At 36.2% G+C, this 24331-nt stretch overlaps 2 protein-coding genes across 4 annotated transcripts in view; one reads left to right on the top strand and one right to left on the bottom strand.

Moving 5' to 3' along the window:
* The window catches only part of LOC150093587 (smoothelin-like protein 2), a 133284-nt gene that overhangs the window by 1258 nt on the left and 107695 nt on the right, over positions 1-24331 (bottom strand). The window lies entirely within an intron of this gene.
* LOC150093588 (AH receptor-interacting protein-like) overlaps positions 1-24331 on the top strand; it is a 108300-nt gene that overhangs the window by 59125 nt on the left and 24844 nt on the right. For both annotated transcript variants that reach the window (XR_016550337.1, XM_090413106.1), the window contains exon 4: positions 158-300. Coding sequence is in view for 1 of the 2 variants with exons in the window: in XM_090413106.1 (XP_090269232.1) it covers positions 158-300 (143 nt within the window). In the remaining variant the exon portion in view is untranslated. The remainder of the gene's footprint in view (positions 1-157; positions 301-24331) is intronic.

Here is a 24331-nt window from a genome sequence, read left to right as displayed (position 1 = left end):
TGCTACTTATATATCAAATATTATATTTAACAGTCTAAAATTATGCATAATATCATATAATTAATCAAGTGGAATGAGCGATGTTTTATAAGTTTGATATGTATATAATATAATATATAATTTCTTTCCCCTCACTTTTGGATTCTGTTATTATTAGAGAAAAGCCTGGAGAGGAAGAATGGATTGAACTGAGCAAAAAAAAACTGCCACTTCTACTTAACTATTCTCAGTGTAAACTGTTTGAAAAAGATTATTATCCTGTTATTGAACATACCTCAACTGTTTTGCAGCAAGATCCTTGTAAGTACTAATCCAAATTTATAAGAAAATTGCGAAGATTGATTGGTTTTATTGTTTCACTGTACTTGTGAATAACAAGAGTTAAATTTTAATTATAAAACTTAACTCTTGTATCTTGCAGTTACTTGCTCCCCCCCTCCAGATTTATGTGTTTTGACTAAAAACAATATATTTTATCCATATTTTACTTAGCATAAGAACAGATTAGAAGATCACATGTGAAGTTTCTTCATCACAAGCTTTTCATGTATTAGATTAACCATTAGACATCATCAAATTCCTGCCATGTACCCTCAAGGGGGTGAACAGGATATAATAGTACTACATGAAAAATTTACATCATTACTAACTTCCTGTCTACAATTTTCCTCCAAATCAGTCTGTTACTTGTCAAGACTCCAACATTATCAGATCTTATATTTCTATCGTCTAAGGCACTTTGTACCATATTATTCCATCTATATCTTGGTCTTCCTCTGGGTCGTTTTCCTGCCAACCTGGCAGAGAACACTTGTTTTGCTAATCTTATCTCGCCCATTCTGTTTAAGTGACCATACCACCTGAGATTAGCTCTGCTAACACATTCCTGGATGCTGACAATGTCAATTTCTTTCCTAATTTCCTCGTTTTTAATATGATATTGCCATTGATGCCATCTGTTCATGCCTCTGATCTTTCTCAGGACTCTCATATCTGTGGTCAAGTGTTTTACTTCTGACCCAGCTCTCAGATCCATAAGTTAAAACTGGTTTGAACACTGTCTTGTATACAGCTAATATAGTGTTCCTACTAATTTCTCTCTTATTCCATATGAATTTATTCAGTTGACTTCCTACCATACCAGCTTTGTTAATTCTGTTGTCTATTTCCATATTTAATTTACCACTTTCACTAAAAATCGTGACTAGGTAGCTGAAATGTTTTACTTGTTCCACAGGTTCTCCGTTCAAAACGCAGTTGACATTTTCAGCAATTCTGCCTATTTTCGTTATCTTTGTCTTTTTATTGCTGACCTTCATAACATATCTATTACAACAGTTTTTCAGTTTAATCAGGGAATCTTGCAGACTCATAGTGGATTTATTTAGAAGTATAACATCGTCTGCATAAAGAAAAGAGCTGACATTAACATCTCCAATTTTGATATCATGTTTAATACCACTCAAATAAAGACTAAGTATTGCTTGATATAATGCCCTTGACACCATATAACTGTAATGTATTGAATAGCTTCTCTCTTGGCACTTTGTCATATGCCTTTTCCAGATCAACAAAACTTAAATACAGATTTTTGTTATATTCCCATGATTTCTCAACTATCTGTCGTAAAGTGAAGATCTGATCCTGACACCTCTATTTGGCCTGAATCCAGCTTGTCCTTCATCAAGCTTTTCTTCCACAATTCTATTCAATCGTTTCTCAAGTATACTTGCATAAATCTTACCAGGAACACTCAGTAGGGAAATTCCTCTGTAATTCTCAGATTCAGTTTTATTTCCTTTTTTATATGTGGGTACTATGAGAGCTCTGCTCCAATCATCAGGAATGCGTCCCTCTGTCCAGGCCTTCTGAACTGTGCAGCAGCCACTGTAAGATTCTTATACCACCATACAAGCATTTCTGGTCAAATATCATCTACCTCTGCTGCCTTTCCACATTTCAAGCCTTTGGTGGCTTTTTCTACTTCAAGTATGGATATGCTCCTGATTGTATGCCTGTTGAGTGTTTTTTACCACCATGCTATCAGTGCTTGTTTCATTTAGTAATTTTTTGAAGTAATTACTCCATACTTCAAGGATATCTTTTTCTCCCATTTTCATGTCACCTTTATCATCTCTAATTCCTTTTACAACACTCTTTCCTCCATTTCTAAGCTTCTTCAACAGCCTTCAGAATATTTTGCCACCTTCTTGATATTTATTTTCTATGTTCTTGCGAAAGTCCTGCAATGACTTGTTTAGCTAGTTTTACTCAGTGTTTAGCTTTCTTAAATTTGTCTCTGTATTCTCTAAGAGCACAAGCTGACTTATTTGCCAGAAACGTTTGATGTGCTTTCTTCTTTTCCTTCAGTGCCTCCTTAACTTCCTGTGTCCACTACGGAGTTTTGATTTTTCTATCCTTGCAGATAACCGCACCACATGCCTCTCTGCTTGAATCAATCAGAGTTTTCTTCACGGCTTCCCACTGAATCTCCAAGGTTTGGTTCCTGTTCTCAAACCCTTTTATTTTTTCTTCAATGATCATGCATTTTAGTCTACAGTTCACATCTGACAGCTGCTTAACTTTTATTCGCTTTACAACTTTATTGCATGTAATTCTTTACAGTATGAAATTCAATTTTATCTTGCTGAAGACTAAATAGTGATCACTTCCAATTTCAAATCCTATGTACACTCTGGTGTCTTGCACCAGGGAGAAAACATTACTGTCAACTATAACACAGTCATTGAGACTTTTCTTATTCTTTGCCTCTTCCCTTCATGTCAATTTGTGCATATTTTTATGTTGGAACATGGTGTTAGTAATAACCAGTCCATGTCCTGAGCAGAAAAAATTCAAGAGATATTTGCCATTATTATTAGCTTTGCTCTTTTCTCCAAATTTTCCCAAAATATTTTTGTATGTCTGTCTTACAATCATTTCCTACTCTGCTATTTAGATCCCCAACAAGGCTAACTTTTCCTTCTTCATTGCTGCAGTTGCTTTCTCTAAAGCCTTAAAAAATTCCTCCACTTCTACCTTAGTAGAACTTTCTGTGGGACCATACGTATAAATAAGTCTCATTGTCCAGTTCCCCATTCTGATATTTGTCCACATCACTCTACTTGAGACTGCCTGCCATTTAAGAAGATTAGCCTCATATTTAGTGTTGAATACTATGGCTACTCCTTTTCCTTGATTTTCATTGCCTGAATATAACATTTTGTATTTATTGCTCAGAAAGATCTCACCAGTTTTTGTGTTTTTTGTTTCAGTAACCCCTATTATGTCGATCTGGTACTTATCTAATTTCTCAGCTAGCTCCATTTCTTTGCCATTCAGGCATCTTATGTTGATAGTACCGATCTTTAACTCTGGTGATGCTGATTTGGGGTGTGTTTTCAGATTTGTTCCAGTAGCTGATTTTTTGCTGTTCTTCATGGTTCCCTGGGGAAAACAACAGGGGTCCTTGTTTACCGGGCAACGTCCCAGCCGGCATGAAATTTTATCATGTTGTACCATCATTTTGTAATATTGGTTTAAGCCGATAAGAATACAATTAGGTTGGCTAAATCCCAAATTGCCAGCCCATCCTCGTTCGTTCAGTATCTAGGTAGATACCCAACAGGGTGCACCACAAGATGGTGAGGATTGGACATTAGGTCAGAAGCCCTGGTCGGTTCTCCTCATTCCTTTAAAGGCTATGTGGAGGTCTCCTCTCTTAAGCAGTTAGTGGCTTAGTGAATTCTATTATTATTATTGTATGGGCACCTCCATGGAGTCCAAACACTCATCTTGGGAGACCCAAACTATCCACACAATTTGTCATACCTCTCCTTGAGCCCATTAATAGATAGTGTTCTAACAGCTGACTCTGGCAACCGATTCCATTCATTCACAACTCTCCAAGCAAAAAATATAGTCCTCGCACTCCTACTAACCACACTTTTATTCAATATCCAAGGATGACATCTTGTTCTGTTCTCTTTTGTACTGAACATTTCCCCTGCATCAATCTTATAAAACTCTAAGTAATTTAATGTTTCTATCATATCCCAACTTCTGCAGTCTACACACCCATCTAGGGAATATTCCACAGACTACTCACCATCTTTGGTTACTAGCATTTATGATTTACACATATCGTTTAAATTGGGGTAATTTAGTGCAGTAGCAATATCGTTCTCCGTTCTTGTTGATGGTTTGGTTATCCACTTGGATAGCCAAGTGGATATGATGACTCTGTTGATGAGTTTCTTGAATGACTGTACCTGACCTTCAATTGTTCCAGAAACACATTACCAGGTTCCTTGGAGAATAGAAATGCATTTGAGCAGCATATTCACTACTTAGAACAGTGCATGAAAAAGGAGATAACTTGGTTTAAGCATGAAGTAGAACTGTATATAAATGTTTATATTTTATGGTGTTCGAAATGAAAACAATAAAATATAATATAAAATATAATAAAAGAACAAAATAAATAATGTGTTTATTCAGTAGTGGTATTTTGCTGGATTTCAGAAAGCATTTTCAGAACACAAACTTGTCACAGTATTGTTGGAAACAATTCAAATTCTAATGGACAAGAAAACTGAAGTCCCAATGTTGGATCAACATAATTATTGTTTCTTATTGGTGGTTTGGAGTTCATCTTGAAAAGACTTTCTCCCAAATTTATGATATAATAACGCTTCAGGTTAGGAGAGTGTTTCATTGCTGCCGACGCTTTAGACTTCTGTATAGCTCTGTAGCTATCTTTTGTCTAGTCCTGTGTGAAGAGGTGGATAATGATGGTAGTGACTGTATTTGTTGTGTTCTCCATGGATGTTAACAGATCTTGCTCTTTGTCCATATTACACCAAGTTATAGGCACAGGGCACTTGATATGCTTCTGGATGTGATAGACAATGGAGTTTGTCCTTTAGTGAGTTTATGAGGGTGCTGGGGCCAAAGAGTGGTGTGAGTGTGACATGGAGAATATAGTTATTTGGCAATTTTTTGAATTTTCAGATGTACTCAAGTCATAGAGGCTAAGACTGTTTGGGGAGGTGGGGCTGGGTGGTTCTGTAGTATTTCATTTGTTTCACAGGGTTGTAAGCATTGGCTAAAAATGTCTAGCAGAGGTAGTTGATCTCTTTGACAGGAGCACTTAGATAGCTCTGGCTTTGGGAATTAGCATTTTAAGAATAACATAGTGTTGTTGTTTTGGGGCTGAATGATGATTTTTTATGTATTTTCTAGTTTTGTTTTAGCTTTCCATAAATAATAGAAGATAATGAACACCATCTTAAATATGTATATCCAATGTTAAGAAAAGATGCAATTATCTATTGTGAATTTCATTTTAGAATGTTAGCTGTTTAAATGCATTAAAAATTAATCTGATTTATCTGATCAATGGCAAACACATTTCAGCTACATAGCACAGCCAGACTAAAGGTTTGAATGCAACTTCTTGAGAGATTCTGGATGTTCCATACAGAAATTAGCCATAGGATGCAGGGGAGGGAGAAGGAAACCATTGCATTTTCACCTGTTTCTCTTTAATTTCTTCCTCTCCATGTAAAATAACATTTATGTACTATAAATTTGTATAATTCAGATATCTCTGGGTAAGTTGGGATTTCATTAAATCAGTGGTCCCTGTTAGTCATATATTAATAAACAGAGAACTAATATCAGAACTAACCATGATATCCAAATTTATATAGTATGATTTTTTTTTAAATGTAGACCTGAAGTTATTATTGTTATTAAAGATCTCTAGGGAGTCAGACACTCATCAAGGTAGGCTACACATCACCCACACCAGCTACCATACTTTTCTTGTATTCATTTACACAACTTGCATTCATTACCTCCAAAGGTAAGACTATTTTTATTCTTCCTCTTTTGCTATGCTTTTTTTCTTGAATTTTCACACTCATTATTTCACATTATTACTCCCAAATCTTTTTTACTTCCTATCTTCCAGACCACTTCCCTGGAATTCAGTGCTCTGCTGCCATGTTTACCTTGTGGAATGAACTGTGGGCTTCTGGAAAGAGGTGGGAGAGATGCTGGTGTCTTGCATTATTTTGGCCCCATACTTGAGCAAGATAGGTGGTCCTGAGCACAGCCAGAATCATTTGGTTAGTGGGCTTGTCTGAAGTTGTCAATATGTTGCAGTTAGTTTTTTCCATGATTGATCTGGGAACAGAACTCAAGGCTTGTTAAAGTGCTAGTGTAGTGTCCAGGATAATTCCAATGTTCTTCTACTGAATGAATTTGTTGCTTGCTTGCTGGATAGTGCACATCCATGTGTGCTTTCTGGTGGGGGATCTTTAGTTCTGAGCTAAAAATCCCTCTGATCATGAATCTTTCATCCTGAAGTTCTTCAGGATTCTCACAAGGCCTTGGCCAAGTACAAGTACCATACATCATCTGGTGACATAAATAAGAAACAACAGACATTTATATACATATAAATATACCAGTTTCTCATCATCTATTCAACAGGTGAAAAGCCAACAGGGAAAATGTCATCCTTCTGTATTAAAAATAGTTTTGAAGGATTGGCAGGATATCCCAAAACAGTTAAAAAATATATATATTTCAGTGGTATTCTTGTAGAAACATATTGGTAATACTCAGGAAAAAACTGATGTGAGAAACATCACTGGGAAATACCAATTACCAGCAACACCTTATAAAACATTTAACTGTTCTAGAGGTGTAATGTCAGAATGGATGTTCCAGATGAGGAAATATGTTCAAATCTTAAAGATCGAGGAGAGAACAGGTAGAAGATGTATGTGTAGCAGTGATCACCTGGTTCTGACTACGAATATCCTTACTTTTGACACTCAAACTTTCAATATCATTAAAAGCAGGATATCTCAACAGTTCCGTCAGGCTCTACATCTCTATGCTGCTAAGATGCTTTACATTCCAGAAATATGGACATACCCAAACAGGCTCTACCATCTGCACTCAATATGGTAGTAAAGAGTGTGATAGCATATCTTGTTCTATAGAGAAACCTGAATGTGTCAGCTGTGAGGAAGATTGCCCATACTATTCCCATGCATGCCAAAGGTAGAATGATGAAAGAGAGATACAAAAGATGCAGTTAAGAAAATATCAAAAGTGACACAAACCTGTAGGTCAGCCCCACCATTTAATAATTTCAGCGTATCATGATGATGCATGCTTTTCTCTGGAGTGCATTACTCGACTGATCTGTTATGGTCTCACTGCTGAAACCACATCCAAAATTGATCCCTCTGAATGAGAATCTACTTGTCATAAAAATTATGGCAACAGTATCATCGAAAGAAAAACCACTGGATACTTCACAAAAAAATCTGTACTTCTGTATCCACAAAATGTAAATTAAACACAAGAAACTACTTACCAGGTAGATCAAAATATCACTGATGTTAAAAAAAAAAACATTAGTGAAAAATGTTAGCCCTTGGCCAAAGAAATTGTTAAAAAGCCCAAACCTACCCAATTTTCTGGGGACAATATTCACAAATTTTATATCTGCCATTGCCAAGCAGTAAGTAGTGTCACTTGCTTTTCTCACAGCTAAATCTCCTCTTTTATAAAAAGTTCTGTTTGTTTGTAATTTGTATTAAAAGAAAAATTTAGATCATGATTAGTTATATTACTTCTCTATTTATTAAGATAGTTAATTAATGGAGGTTAATTAAGATAATTAATGGAGGCCTTTAATTTCATAGTTTCCCTGCCCCCAGCAATGTGTTTGAATTATTCATTTACAGTACATTCAGATTATTTTACATGGATAAATACAAAAGGTTACAAAGAAATAAATGGAATTACAGTATCTTTTTCTTTCTTCCTTTAGTTAATTTCTATATGGAATAAGAAGAAATCCTTCATCCTAGCAATACTCAAATCATTTACTGTATAAATGATGTGTTTGCCACTTGGCCTTATAGAGCAGATACATCATCATCAAATTCCTGATATGTATTCTCAAGGGGTGTACATGATATGATAGTACTACATGAAAAACTTATACCGTTATTAACTTCCTATCTACAATTTTCCTTCAAATCAATCTGTTACCTGTCAAGACTCCAACATTATCAGATCTTATATTTCTATCTTCTAAGGCACTTTTTACTGTATCAATCCACTTATATCTTGGTCTTCCTTTGGGTCTTTTTCTTGCTAACCTGGCAAAGAACACTTGTTTTGCTAATCTTTCCTCTCCCATTCTGTTTAAGTTACCATACCACTTGAGATTAGCTCTGCCAACACACTCCTGGATGCTAACAATATTAAGTGCTTTCCTAATATTCTTGTTTTTAATATGATATTGCCACTGATGCCATCTGTTCACTCTAATCTTTCTCAGGCTGTCATATCTGTGGTCTCTAGTCTTTGGTCAAGTGTTTATTTCTAACCCAGCTCTCAGATCCACAAGTTAAAATTGGTTTGAACACTCTTGTATACAGCTAATTTAGTGTTTTGACTAATTTCTCTCTTATTCCATATAAATTTATTCAGTTGACTTCCTACCATATCAGCTTTATTTATTCTGTTGTCTATTTCCATATGTAATTTACCATCTTCACTAAAAAATGTGTCAAAGTAGCTGGAATGTTTTACTTGTTCTATAGGTTGTTCTATAGTGGTGGAGGTGGGCAGTAGATGGCGTTGATGGAGATTATTTGTAGTAGCGGTTCAGTGTAGTGGTTGAGACAGTTGTAGGTGTCCTCCCACGATGAGTCTTCGGACTCCTTGGAGGTGTCAGGAACAATAATAATAATAGGTTCTCCATTCACGATGAATTTGATATTATTATTGTTGTTGTTATTATTATTATCTGAAACCTCCAGGGAGTCAAACACTTATTGAGGGAGGCTGTAAATTACCCAACCCAGCTAGCATACCTTCCCTTAAATTCATTTACACTAGATGCACTCACTACCCCTAAGGGCAAATTATTCCACTCACTTGCTGCTCTCTGGGAGAAAAACCTAGCTCTTACCCCTTTCTTGACTGAGAACAACCTTAACATTCATGGATGCCCCCCTCCCATGTTCTCTCCCCACCTTCTATATAACAAAAAATTTCATAATTTGAAATGCTATAACACCCATTCAAAAGTTTATAGACCTCTATCATATCACCCCTTCTTTCTCCTGTTATCCAGAGTCTGCAATCCACATACTCGCAATCTGTCCTCATAATCTAAATCCCATAATCTGGATATAATCTTTGTAGCTCTTCTTTGCACCCTTTCCACAGCTTCTTTATCCCCTTGGAACCTGGGAGACCAAATCTGCACACAGTAATCCAGGTGTGGTTTTATCAAAGCCTTATAAAGAGGCAAAATTACTTCTTTATCCTTACATATCAAGGTTTGTGTCAACATAGCAATTATCCTCCGAGTTGTATTTGCAACTTTTGCTATGCGACCTTTGAACTTTAAATTCTTATCCACCAATACACCAAGAACCCTTGCCTCTTCAGTTTCTTGTAGCATAACCCCTAATATAAAATGCCACAGGAACTCTAATCACTCCAAAGTGCATAGCTTTACACTTACTAAAATTAAACTGATAGCCATTTTCGTTTGCCCAGATTTCCAGTCTATTCAAATCATTTTGTAATTGTTGAATATCAGTAGCATCCCTGATTGCCCTGGCTATCTTTGCATCATCAGCAAACGATTGCAAATCCGATGATAGACAGACCCTGCTTGATGTCATTAATGTGTAGATTGAACAATAATGGCCCAAGGACTGAACCCTGAGGCACACCACTGGTTACCTTACATCTAGCAGATTCACACCCACTGTATACCGCCTTTTGATATCTGTCTGTCAACCATCTCCTGATCCAAGTCAATAGATTATATTCCAATCCCATATTCTCCAGTTTATGCAACAGCCTATCATGGTATCCTATCAAATGCCTTAGAAAAATCCAATATTATCATAGTATATCCATTCCTTTTATCCAACTCAGCCATAATATTGTTATAAAATATGAGCAAATTGTTAAAACATGGCCTTCCTTTAGTAAACCCATGCTGTTCCCTGCAGTGTATAACTGCTTGTCTACCCATTTCTGTATGCAAGTTCTTACCAATTTCTCTAAAATCTTCACTACCACACCACAGATACTAATAGGTCGGTAGTTAGACAAATCAGTTTTTGCACCACCCTTGTGCAATGGAACTGTCATACATTCCTGTGATATCATTCCTGAGCTGAGACTCAAGTTATACAAATGTATGAAAGGCCTAGCCAATTCAGCTGAACATTCCTTTAACAGACGGTTGATATTCCATCTGTCCCTATTGACAAATTCTTATCCAGGTTATGCAAGAGCTCTTCAACCTCATTTTCATGAACCTCTAACTCTTCATCCAACATAACAGTAACACTGTGCACCATGCTATATACACCTGGTTGATATATGTTAGCAAAGTGAGCACTCATTAACTCATATTTTCAATGCTTCTGCCTATTTTCATTGTCTTTGTCTTGTTACTGCTGATCTTCATACCAAATCTATTATAACAGTTATTCAATTTAGTCAGGGAATCTTGCAGACTTGTACTGGAATTATTTAGGAGTACAACATCATCTGCATAAAGTAAAGAGCAGAGATTAACATCTCAAATTTTCATATCAGGTTTAATACCACTTTTCTTCATAATGTGATCCATATAGATAATAAATAACAGAGGGGGGTAATATACATCCTTGTCTGACACCAGATTTAATATAAAACCATCTTCCTGAACTTCCTCCAATTCTAACTGCTGACTTATAATTCAAATAAACACCAAGTATTGCTTGATATAATGTTCCATTGACACCATACAACTGTAGCGCTTTGAACAGCTTCTCTCTCTCTCTCTTGGCATCCTGTCATATCTCTTTTCCAGATATACAAAACTCAAAATACAGATCTTTGTTATGTTCCCACGATTTCTCAACTATTTGTCGTAATGTGAAAATTTGATTCTGACAGTCTCTATTTGGCCTGAATCGAGCTTGTTCTTCACCAAGCTTCCTTTCCACAATCCTTCTCAACTGTCCCTCGGTCCAGGCCTTCTGAACTATGCAGTGCAGCCACTGTAAGACTTTTATACCTCCATACTTGAACATTTCTGGTTGAATGTCATCTACTCCAGCTGCCTTTCCACATTTCCAGCTTTCGATGGCTTTTTCTACTTCAAGTACGGATACGTATTCCTGATTGCATGTCTATTGAGTGCTTTTTTACCACAGTGCTGTCACTACTGCTTGTTTCATTTAGCAATTTTTTGAAGGAATTACTCTATATTTCAAGGATATCTTTATCACCAATTTTTGTCACTTTTATCATCTTTAATTTCTTTTACACACTCTTTTCTCGATTTTTGTTTCAACAGCCTACAGAATATTTTGCCACCTTCTGGATATTTATTTTCTATGTTCTTACCAAAGTTTCCCATTACTTTTGTTTAGCTAGTTTTACACAGTTTTAGCTTTCTTACATTTGTCTCCGTATTCTTTAAGAGTACAAGCTGACTTATTTGCCATAACTTTTTGATATGCTTTTTTCCTTCACTGCCTCTTTAACTTCCTGTGCCCACCATGGGATTCTGATTTTTCTATCCTTGCAGACAACCTCACCACATGCCTCTCTGGCTGAATCAATGTTTTCTTCGAGATTTGCCACTGACTCTGCAAACTCAGTTTTCAAACTCTCGTTTTTTTTTTTTTTGAATAATGTTTGTATATTTCAGTCTACAGTTTACACCTGAGAGCTGCTCAACTTTCATTTGCCTTAAAACTTTCTTACATGCTCTTTTCAGTATGAAATTCAATTTTATTCTGCTTAAGACTAAATGGTGATCACTTCCAATTTAAAATCCTCTGTACGCTCTAGTGTCCTACACCAGTAGGAAAACATCACTGTCAACAATAATATTTATTTTATTTTACTCTTTTATTTTTTCTTTAATAATGTTTGTGTATTTTAGTCTACAGTTCACATCTGACAGCTGCTCAACTTTTATTCACTTTAAAACTTTCTTACATGTTATTCTTTTCAATACAAAATTCAATTTTATCTTGCTGAAGACTAAATAGTGATCACTTCCAATTTCAAATCCTATGTACACTCTGGTGTCCTGCACCAGGGAGAAAACATTACTGTCAACAACAATAACATAGTCAATGAGACTTTCTTATTCCTTGCCTCTTTCCTCCATGTAAATTTGCACCTTTTTATGTGGGAACATTGTGTTAGTAATAACCAGTCCATGTCCTGAGCAAAAATCCAACAGATATTTGCCATTATTATTAGCTTTGCTCTTTTCTTCAAAATTTCCCAAAATATTTTTGTATGTCTGACAATCATTTCCTACTCTGCTATTTAGATTCCCAACAAGGACCAACTTTTCCTTTTTCATTGTGTCAGTTGCTTTCTCTAAACAAATGGTCGCCAAACTTCTTTGACTATCGACCTCTTCAAGAGTTTCTTGACTTTTTATCGACCCCCTCTATTTTACTATTATGTAATTTTAATATTACATAATATGTATGTTAATCTTTTAGAACATCAACACTCACTTGCATGTCGATGCACAAAAATGAGACTGGTGTTGAATATGTGCAAGTATAAGTAAATAAGCAGCCGTGCACGTGTTGCAATCTCGCTCCTGCCGCGCCAGCCGGGCAGGAACCATGGACATCCGTTTATTGGTAAATACGTTATTTTGGCCTACTTGATTGGCTTCCGTAACTATTTTCATGACCTTTCTCCATCTTACAGGTCCTATTCACGTCACTGTTCCCATGATTCACTCTTAATTGCGTTGTCATTCAGGATGGAGGTAATCCAAGTTAACTGAATTACATATAACCGTACAATGATGTCTTATATTTTTCTATCGACCCCTAACAATGTTATATCGACCACTTTGGTGACCTCTGCTCTAAACTCTCAAAAAATTAACACTAACTTCTGTGGGACCATAGGCACAAATAAGTCTCATTGTCCATTTCCCATATTTGCACACATCACTCTACTTGATATAGCTTGCCATTCAAGAAGATTAGCCCTATATTTTGTGTTCAGTACTATACTACACCTTCTTTTTCCTGATTGCCATTGCCTGAATATAACATTTTGTATTTATTGCTCAGAAAAATCTCACCAGATTTTGTATTTTTTGTTTCAGTCACCCCTATTATGTCAACCTGGTATACTTATCCAATTCCTCAGCTAGTTCCATTTCTTTACCATTCAGGCTTCTTATGTTGATAGCACCGATCTTGAACTTGGTGACGAGTTGGGTGTGTTTTAGGATTTATTCCAGTAGCTGACTTTTCGCTGTTCACCCTGGTTCCATGGCGAAAACAATGGGGAGAGGGAACCTTGTTTAATTGAGTGATGTCCCAGCCGGAATGAAATTCTATCATGTTGTACCATCATTTTGTATTTTAATTTAAGCCAATAAGAATACGATTTGGTCGGCTAAATCCCAAATTGCCAGCCCATCGTCGTTTGTTTAGTATCCAATTTAGATACCTAACAGGGTGCACTATGAGAAGGTGAGGATTGGATGTTAAGTCACACTCACTAAATAAATGACTGCCAGTATGGATTCTGCCACTGCTGATCAACAGGAGATCTACTCTCATACATCACCCATCTCTGGACAAATGTTATGGAGAGGTTTTGCGAATCTCAAATGGCTGCACTAGATATCTCCAAAGCCTTTGACCGGGTGTGGCACAAAGGCCTACTAGGCAAACTATCATTATTCAGTCTGACCCAGGACTTCTGTAGTTGGATTGCCAGCTTTCTGTTTGGATGCACACTGTGTGTGTGATGTGTGTGTGGACAGCTCCCTATCCTTTCACCACTCAATTAATGCTGGGGGTCCCACAAGGTTCTGTTCTTTCACCAACCTTCTTCCTGCTATATATCAGTGACCTACTGCAATTGACCTCCAACCCAATACACAGTTTTGCAGATGACAGCACACTTCACTCCTCGCTTGCATTTGATAAGCCTTACCCCTCACAACTCACCTCAACCTACAGAACATCAACCACCACCAACCTCAACTCTGATCTCCAAGCCATCCTGCAATGGGGTTCAGATAACCTCATCAATTTCAGTACCAATAAAACCCAGTTCTGTACTATTTCCCATAAAAAAAGAACCATTTTTCCCCAGTATCCTTTTTGACGATACCCAAATTTCTAGACAGTCTGAGATCTCGCTTCTTGGAATCGCCCTCATATCAAACCTCTCTTGGCATAAACATATCACAACCATTGCATCCTCAGCCTCAAAAAAACTAGGATTTCTCTTTCGCTCAAGATGTTACTTCACCCCCAAACAGCTACCGACATTATACAAATCAGAAATTCGCCCAGCTATTGAATACTGCTCCCACATATGGGGTGAGGCCCCTAAAAGCTCTCTCAAAATGTTTGACTCAATACAGAGGAGAGCAATTAGGCTTATCAATGATCCATCCCTCACCAACTCTCTCCCCCCCACTTTCACACAGACGTATGGTCTCTGCAGTATGTATATTCTACAAATATTTCCATGGGAAATGCTCATCTGAAATAACATCAATAATTCCTCCGCTGAGTACAAAGCTCATTGGAACACGTACAGCTGCTGCACAACATCCCTTCACAGTGCACCTAGAAACAAACAGAAAAAGTTTCTTTTCCTCTCCCTTCATCCCTGCAAATGCTGCACTGTGGAACAGTCTCCCACCTGTTGTGTTTCCCAAGGAATACAGTTTAAAGTCATTCAAATCAAATGTAAACAAATTTCTCCTTTCCCAACTTACTACCCATACACGGTACTAATGTACTATAGGTTAACCAACCAACCTCCTGTGTATGGACCCAACATTAAAAAAAAAAAAAAAAAAAAGAAGCTGTGGTCGGTTCTCCATATTCCTTTAAAGCAGGGATGCACAAACTTGTTAAGGCCGAGGGCCGTATAGTTCCACCGTTACTTATGGAAGGGCTGCCAAAAAAAAACTTGAAAGTTATCTACCATATATTGTTTATTTTATTTATACCTATCATAATTGTTCCAAAAAAAGGTAATAAAAAGTAAGTGAATTTAATTTGATGCATGACATTGCATTTATTTGAAAATTGTTTTGATATTTGGTTTGAGTTTTGTAGTAGCCAACTGCAAAATTGATTCTAAATTTTCATCAGTCAAGCAGTTCCTATTTTTCAGTTTGTTAATATTCATGACTGAAAAAGTTTGTTCAGAAATATATGTTGAGCCAAAGAGGCTTGCACATTTTAATGCATTATCTAGCAACCATTTATAATTGTTTTTATCGACACAACGATAGATGTTTAATAAATTGCCTTCGTTAAATTTATTTCGCAGGCTCTCATTGTTTTGAATGTCGATGAGTTCAAGCTGTGTTGATTCGTGCGCATTTTCGGACAAAATGGCAAAAGGATTGCTAAATAAATCTAGCAATGGTTTCACTTTTTTAAAATCAGAAAACCGATCCTTGAAGGCTGATATCAAGTTATCGATCTTTTCAACATACACAGTTTTGAAGTTGACATTGAACTTTTCAGAAACTTTCTTATAATTAGGAAAATGGATTAATTCCATGACTTCAGTTGGATTTGAAATAGATTTAACATGCACTGAAAAGACAAAATGTGGCCGTAAAGTTGAGTAACCAATTGATCTTTGCCCTGAAGTCGCGTATTTAATATATTTAAAAATGATTAGTAATGTCAACCAGAAAGGCTAAGTCACATAACCAATCCGGATTTTTAATGTCAGGGACGTTTTTGTTTTTTTCAGTCATGAAGATTTCAATTTCATCAATTAAATTTAGGAACCGCTTCACTGTTTGTCCATGACTTAGCCACCTCACTTCTGTGTAAAAAATTAAGTCACCATATTCACTTTCAATGTCTTCAAGAAACTTTTTAAATTGTCGGTGATTAAGGCCACAGGATTTTATAAAATTAATCGTTGAAACCACAACTTTTATGACATGTTCAAATCCAAGTTTCTTAGGGCACAAGCTCTCCTGGTGGATTATACAGTGGAATTGTATCAACTCATCATATTGCCACCCCAAATGCTGTTTCCATAATGTTACCAATCCAGAATTAGCTCCTATCATGGAAGGAGCTCCATCAGTCGTGATACCTGATAATTTTGTCAGATCTAAATCAATTTTGGAGCACTGTTCCAAAAGCCCAGTGAACATGTCATTACCTATCGTTTGATCTGACAATGAACTCATTCCAATCAGCTCCTCGCTTACCTCAAACTCTTACGTTATTCCACGTGCAAATATTAACAACTGGGCTGTATGTCAGTTGATTCATCAATAGCTAATAAAAAAATAGGCAAACTGCTTTGAATAAGATGTTAATTGGTCCTTTATATTTTCCGACATTGCAGTAATTCTTCTTTGCACAGTCATCCTGTTTAACTGAATTTTTTCAACATTTTTGGCTGATTCAGGACAAATTTTTTTACCAGCTATCTCAAGGCAATCTTTAACGAAATCATCATCATCGTCATCAAATTCCTGCCATGTACCCTCAAGGGGTGTACAGGATATGACAGTACTACATGAAAAAATTACATCATTACTAACTTCCTATCTACAATTTTCCTCCAAATCAGTCTGTTACTTGTCAAGACTCCAACATTATCAGATCTTATATTTCTATCGTCTAAGGCACTTTGTACTGTATCAATCCACCTATACCTTGGTCTTCCTCTGGGTCGTTTTCCTGCCAACCTGGCAGAGAACACTTGTTTTGCTAATCTTTCCTCTCCCATTCTATTTAAGTGACCATACAATCTGAGATTAGCTCTGCTAATGCATTCGTGGATGCTGACAATGTCAAGTTCTTTCCTAATATCCTCATTTTTAATATGATATTGCCATTGATGCCATCTGTTCACGCCTCTAATCTTTCTCAGGACTCTCATATCTGCGGTCTCTAGTCTTTGGTCAAGTGTTTTACTTCTGACCCAGCTCTCAGATCCATAAGTTAAAATTGGTTTGAACACAGTCTTGTATACAGCTAATTTAGTGTTCCGACTAATTTCTTTCTTATTCCATATGAATTTATTCAATTGACTTCCCACGATACCAGCTTTGCTGATTCTGTTGTCTATTTCTATATTTAGTTTACCATCTTCAGTAAAAATTGTGCCTAGGTAGCTGAAATGTTTTACTTGTTCCACAGGTTCTCCATTCACAACACAGTTGACATTTTCAATGATTCTGCCTATTTTCATTGTCTTTGTCTTTTTATTGCTGACCTTCATACCATATCTACTACAACAGCTATTCAATTTAGTCAGGGAATCTTGCAGACTTGTAGCGGATTTATTTAGAAGTATAACATCATCTGCATAAAGCAAAGAGCTGACATTAACATCTCCAATTTTGATATCAGGTTTAATACCACATTCCTTCATAATGTGATCCATATAGATAATGAATAACAGAGGGGATAATGTACATCCTTGTCTCACACCAGATTTAATATTAAACCATCTTCCTGTACTTCCTTCAATTCTATCTGCTGACTCACAACTCAAATAAAGACTAAGTATTGCTTGATATAATGCCCCATTGACACCATATAACTGCAGCGTATTGAATAGCTTCTCTCTTGGCACCTTGTCATATGCCTTTTCCAAATCGACAAAACTTAAATACAGATCTTTGTTATATTCCCATGCTTTCTCACCTATTTGTCGTAAAGTGAAGATCTGATCCTGACAGCCTCTATTTGGCCTGAATCCAGCTTGTTCTTCACCAAGCTTTTCTTCCACAATTCTTCTCAACCGTTTCTCAAGTATACTTGCATAGATCTTGCCAGGAACACTCAGTAGGGAAATACCTCTGTAATTCTCACATTCAGTTTTATTTCCCTTTTTATATATGGGTACTATGAGAGCTCTACTCCAATCATCGGGAATTCGTCCCTCTGTCCAGGCTTTCTGAACTATGCAGTGCAGCCACTGTAAGACTCTTATACCACCACACTTCAGAATTTCTGGTCGAATATCATCTACTTCTGCTGCCTTTCCACATTTCAAGCCTTTGATGGCTTTTTCTACTTCAAGTATGGATATGTATTCCTGACTGCATGCCTGGTCAGTGTTTTTTATCACTGTGCTGTCATCACTGCTTGTTTCATTTAGCAGTTTTTCAAAGTAATTACTCCATACTTCAAGGATATCTTTTTCTCCTGTTTTCATTTCACCTTTATCATCTCTAATTCCTTTTACAGCACTCTTTCCTCCATTCCTAAGCTTCTTCAATAACCTCCAGAATATTTTGCCACCTTCTTGATATTTATTTTCTATATTCCTGCCAAAGTCCTCCCATGACTTTTGTTTAGCTAGTTTTACACACTGTTTAGCTTTCTTACATTTGTCTCTGTATTCTGTAAGAGTAAAAGCTGACTTATTTGCCAGGAACTTTTGATATGCTTTCTTCTTTTCCTTCACTGCCTCTTTAACTTCCTGTGTCCACCAGGGAGTTCTGATTTTTCTATCCTTGCACACAACCTCACCACATGCCTCTCTGGCAGAATCAATCAATGTTTCCTTCAGAGTTTGCCACTGAATCTCCAAGGTTTGATTCCTGTTCTCAAACTCTCATTTTCTTTTCAATAATTTTTCTGTATTTTAGTCTGAGAGCTGCTCAACTTTTATTCGCTTTAAAACTTTCTTACATGTTATTCTTTTCAATATGAAATTCAATTTTATCCTGCTCAAGACTAAATAGTGATCACTTCCAATTTCAAATCCTCTGTACACTCTGGTGTCCTGCACCAGGGAGAAAACATCACTATCAACAATAACATAGTCAATGAGACTTTTCTTATTCCTAGCCTCTTCTCTCCATGTGAATTTGTGCACATTTTTATGTTGGAACGTGGTGTTAGTAATAACCAGTCCATGTCCTGAGCAGAAATCTAACAGATATTTGCCATTATTATTAGCTTTGCTCTTTTTTCCAAATTTTCCCAAAATATTTTTGTATGTCTCACAATCATTTCCTACTCTACTATTTAGATCCCCAACAAGGACCAACTTTTCCTTTTTCATTGTGTCAGTTGCTTTTTCTAAAGCCTCAAAAAATTCCTCCACTTCTACCTTAGTAGAACCTTCTGTAGGACCATAGGCACAAATAAGTCTCATTGTCCAGTTCCCCATTCTTATATTTGCCCACATTACTCTACTTGAGACTGACTGCCATTCAAGAAGATTAGCCCCGTATTTTGTGTTGAATACTATGGCTACGCCTTCTTTTCCTTGATTGTCATTGCCTGAATATAACATTTTGTATTTATTGCTCAGAAAGATCTCACCAGTTTTGGTCTTTTTTGTTTCAGTCACCCCTATTATGTCGATCTGGTACTTATCTAATTCCTCAGCTAGCCCCATTTCTTTTGCCATTCAGGCTTCTTACGTTGATAGTACCGATCTTTAACTCTGGTGATGTTGTGTTGGGGTTTGTTTTCAGATTTGTTCTAGTAGCTGACTTTTCTCTGTTCGACCTGGTTCCCTGGCGAAAACAATGGGGGCCTTGTTTAACCGGGCGACGCCCCAGCCGGCATGAAATTTTGTCATGTTGTACCATCATTTTTTATTTTGGTTTAACTAATAAGAATACAATTTGGTCGGCTAAATCCCAAATTGCCAGCCCATCCTCGTTCGTTCAGTATCAAAGTAGATACCCAACAGGGTGCACCACGAGAAGGTGAGGATTGGACATTAGGTCAGAAGCCCTGGTCGGTTCTCTGCATTCCTTTTAAAGGCTATGTGGAGGTCTCCTCTCAGTTATACAGCTTTGACCCTTAAGCACCCCTTTAACGAAATCTCCATCTGTAAATGGTTAGCACCTTTTTGCTATAAGGCAAGATATTTCAAAACTTATTTTTGTTGCGATTTCCGATCTTGAATAGGTTTTGTAAACATCACTTGCTGACCTGTCAATTCTTGTTTCTAAAATGAAATCTTTTGTTTACGCAGTTCTTCGGGTAGATTTGAAAATGTAGAATGCAGACTTTCATAGTGTCTCCTTACGTTGTATTCTTTTGGTATGGCTACAGCACTTTTGCAAATCAAGCACACGATAGTATTAAACAACTGCTCAAAACCATATTTTTTCAGACCAGCTATCCTGAAACTGCCGTTTTTTATCCTGTAGTTTGCGTTTCCTACTTGGCCCTGCTTTATCCATTGTAGAATTTATTTTTTACCGTTTCCTAGGGGGGTGATAATTAATTGTAGCAACCGCACCTACGAAAAAAAAATACTCATATGACAAATAGACGAATTATAAAATTTGTTAACATTATTACTAACCGATTATCGTAAGTAGACAGGCAATCGTGATGTCACAGCTACTTTGCTTTGTGCATGTACCATTTTTAAAATTATCTATTGTGTAACTTGTTAAAGTTAAAATAATACACGGTGAGGCAGGTCGCCAGCAAATCAATGGAAGGCTGCAGTCTCTGCATTCCTACTTTAAAGGCTGTGTGGAGGTCTCCTCTCAGTTATACAGCTTAAGGATCAAAGCTGTATAATTGAGAGGAGCACCCCAGATACATTAGATGAATTTTTAAAATATTCACAATAAAAAAAATCAAGTGATCTGTCTGCCCCTTTCTTGACACATTAGTGGCACATCTTTCAGATGATTCATTCTGTTTTTCTATTTATAGAAAGCCAACACGTACAGGAAGATACATAAACAATCACATCATTATCAAGCCCAACAGAATGTTATTTGTAAATGCTCAGAGAAGAGAGATCATTGCATGATCTCTCTTCTCTGAACATATTGTTTCTATTCATCTATATCCAAGATATATCTGTAAAGATAGTTGAAGTATTAAAAGAATAAATTATTCTACTAAAGTCACACTTGAAAAAATTATTTAATTAACATGGATTAGCTACAAATATTTCGATTCATGTGTTGTCTATCATCAGCAGTGTAATACAGTTGGAAATTAAACAACATATTAGATTAAAATATGAGACATTTTCTTTGGATTTTATTGGACCATGATTCTTTATAAATATATGTATATAATCGTCTACCAGTTTCTCCAACTTGAGTCTGTCTGGCTTCTTCAGGATGAGAATGGTTACACTAACATTAAATGTTAAAGCAGAAGATGCAGTAACGACATTAAAATCAAATAAAAAATTGAAAAGACACGTGACATTAAGAGCATAGAGTGTGGAGACTTAGTCATTGTTAGTAGATCACGTTTTATAGTTCTTCGCGAAATTGAGTTCTGCTAAACATAATGAATTTATAAAACTTTTCCAAATGTCTTTTAATATCAAGCCTTGATTTCTCTTGAGATCATCTCCTGTTTGGAGTATACCACTGCAGCTTCTTTAAAGTTTCTGCATCTGAACTTCTTCAATGTACGGCATGGAGCTGTTGTCCCAATCGATGGAATGGTTCGAAATCAAGACATGGTGGGCTAATCCTGAGGTGTCTGTTCTGTTGTTGTTGTTGACATCTCCTATATGTTCTTTTTTTCGGATTTCTAGGCTTCGTGATGTTTGGCCTATATAGTTCAGTCCACAGGAACATGGGATGTTATATACACCTGCGTACTTGTAGAAGTGATGCAATCCTTAGGAGATATTAACATGTTCCGTGTAGTTAAAATAGGTTTGAAGGCAACCCTGATGTTGAAAGACTTCATGATTTTTGCTATTTTTGTTGAGACTGAGCCGGCATAAGGTATGACGATGGACGATGTGTACTGTGTCACTTGAGATTGTCGCTATGGGCTGTTTCTATAGAGAATCATTTCAATGATATTTTGTGGGGTAACCATTTTCGGATAGAGTTTTTGATATGAGTGAGAGCTCATCAAGCAGATCTTTTTCTTTCGTGATGATATTTGTTGCTCTGATTTTGAGCTATGTATGATGCTAAGTTTTTGTGCGTAGTAATGAGTAGATTTAAAGTGAAGATAATGTCCAGTGTCTATAGGTTTGCGGTAGATTGTGAGCTTGATTTGTCCATTATCTTGTTTTTTTAATAGCACGTCTAAAAAAGATAATTGATGGTTATTTTCCAATGTGAACTTAATTTTTTGGTGGAAGGAATTTATTTTTTGAAGTAACTCACATAAGACATTTTCCGTGTCTTTCCAAATGATGAAGATATTATCCACGTATCTCCACCAGACTGATGGTTTTGGATTTATTTTGGATAGGATGTCATTTTCTAGTTTTTCCATGAACAGATCTGTGCACGGTGGTGACAAGGGACTGCTCATGGCTAAGCCTTCAAGTTGTCGATACAGTATGTTATTTACTTTAAAATAGTTTGATTTTAGACAATGGCGGAAAAGCTGAGAAATGTCATTTGGAAAGAGAAATTGGTGGACGATTGTATACATATATTTATAAAGAATCATGGTCCAATAAAATCCAAAGAAAATGTCTCATATTTTAGTATAAAAGGACCAAATATTAACTGTCAAAACATATTAGATTGTAATAGCTGTCTTGCAACTGCATATAAGGAGAGAGATTCCATTTTCCATATACCACCTGTTGTTTAATTTTCTAATTTCCAACTGTATTATGGCTATTCACAATACATGAATTGAAATATTTGTAGTTAATCTATGTTAATTAAATAATTTTTTCAACTGTGTCTACTTATAACTTTAGTAGAATAATGAATAATGCACAGTTATTCCTAATCAGTGTAAAACAAATAAATTCTTCACACACCATACTTCAACCTAGCAATCCTCATCCACTCGCCAAACAACAAGCTGTCATCTGTCACATCCAGAAGTGCATGTAGTTCCCCATGCTTCTATCTTGGCCTGCTCTGGACAAACAAAAAAGATCTATTGACATCAGCAGAGAACACAAGAAATACATTTACTCTTATCATTATGGCAAGTCAAGCTGGCAGACTATGCTTTGGACACCCTCCTTCACACAGAATTAGATGGAAAAAAGTTACATTGCTATATAGAAGTCATTACAAGTTGAAGAGACTAATTTTAGAGTCAGCAATGAGCCACTCACTCTCCTATCCTCAATTAGTATGGCTGCATTAATTTACTCAAAGTTTGGGAAACATTGTTTTCACGACTAACTCTAACCACAGAACTATCAGCTTTTTATTTTTATTCAGCATTAAAGAGTGCTGAAAAGGAGAGGCAGAAAACCGAGCAGTCTGGAAAATCATGGGGGAGACCTTCGTCCAGCAGTGGACAGAACCAAAAGGTTGAAGAAGAAGATTAAAGAGTGCTAAGTTAGGACTTCAGTTTTTTATATGTTAGTTTGAATTGTTTCCAGCGCTAGTTTTTTATTGTCCATGTATTGTGACAAGTTGTTTGTGCTCTGAACATAGTATTTGAAATCCGAGAAATATCAGCTTTTTTTTAACAAATGTCTTATTTATATTGTTCTTGGTATTTTTAAATAACATCATACATAAGATGAATAACTGTCAACACCTAAGCATGTCTCTTCACACTTGTCTCTGGATGGTGACCAGCAGCTACTTATGTTATAACATGTTAAGAGGAAAGTGGAGGAATAACAGTGGTCAGTTTGAACTAACTGCTCATTGCCTCGTGAAAATGACTGTTTGTTTGTTTTTTAAAGACAAAAACAAACAAACACATGATTTTGTTTCTGCCTTTATTGCTTCTCTTTCAGAAACAGAAGCAATAAAGGCAGAACTCAGACTATCAGATTAGTGTTTTATGTCTGATAATTGCATGTGTTGATTTGCCATATGAAAAACATGAATTTCCAGAAATTAAACCTTATTACTTTTGTATTAGACTGGTTAACTCGCTCTCAGCTATAAAACTTTATGACTATTCCTTGCTACCTATGTGGACAGGTTTATCCAGTTGAAAGGGCATCCAGTATAATCCCTTAAACTGAATTAGAGAAGTGTTTGATAAGAGAATGTGATTGTATGATTTGAGGGTGAGGGTCATTTCTTACCTAGATTGTCTGGTTGTAAAATATTTATTAAGTTTGTTTTTAGACTTATTTAGTATTTGACTTGTGAAATGCTAATGAACTTTACCTCAGAAATCGCATGGTCTCTTATTAATAAAGTTTTCAGTTTTAATACTTTAGACCAAATATGAACAATTTAACTTCACAATTGAACTTTACCTCAGTTTAGCATAAGCTACATAAAGCTTCTTGCAATAAACAGTTTAATCAGTGATTACTGATTATAATAAAGTTAGTGATACTTTATGTTTTTTACTTACTA

Source organism: Typopeltis vanoorti, chromosome 23 (genome assembly GCF_054136105.1).
Source record: "Typopeltis vanoorti isolate ZY-2024b chromosome 23, IOZ_Tvanoo_1.0, whole genome shotgun sequence".
Taxonomy (NCBI): domain Eukaryota; kingdom Metazoa; phylum Arthropoda; class Arachnida; order Uropygi; family Thelyphonidae; genus Typopeltis; species Typopeltis vanoorti.
Note: the sequence above shows the minus strand (reverse complement) of the source record. Positions and strands in the feature narration are given on the sequence as shown.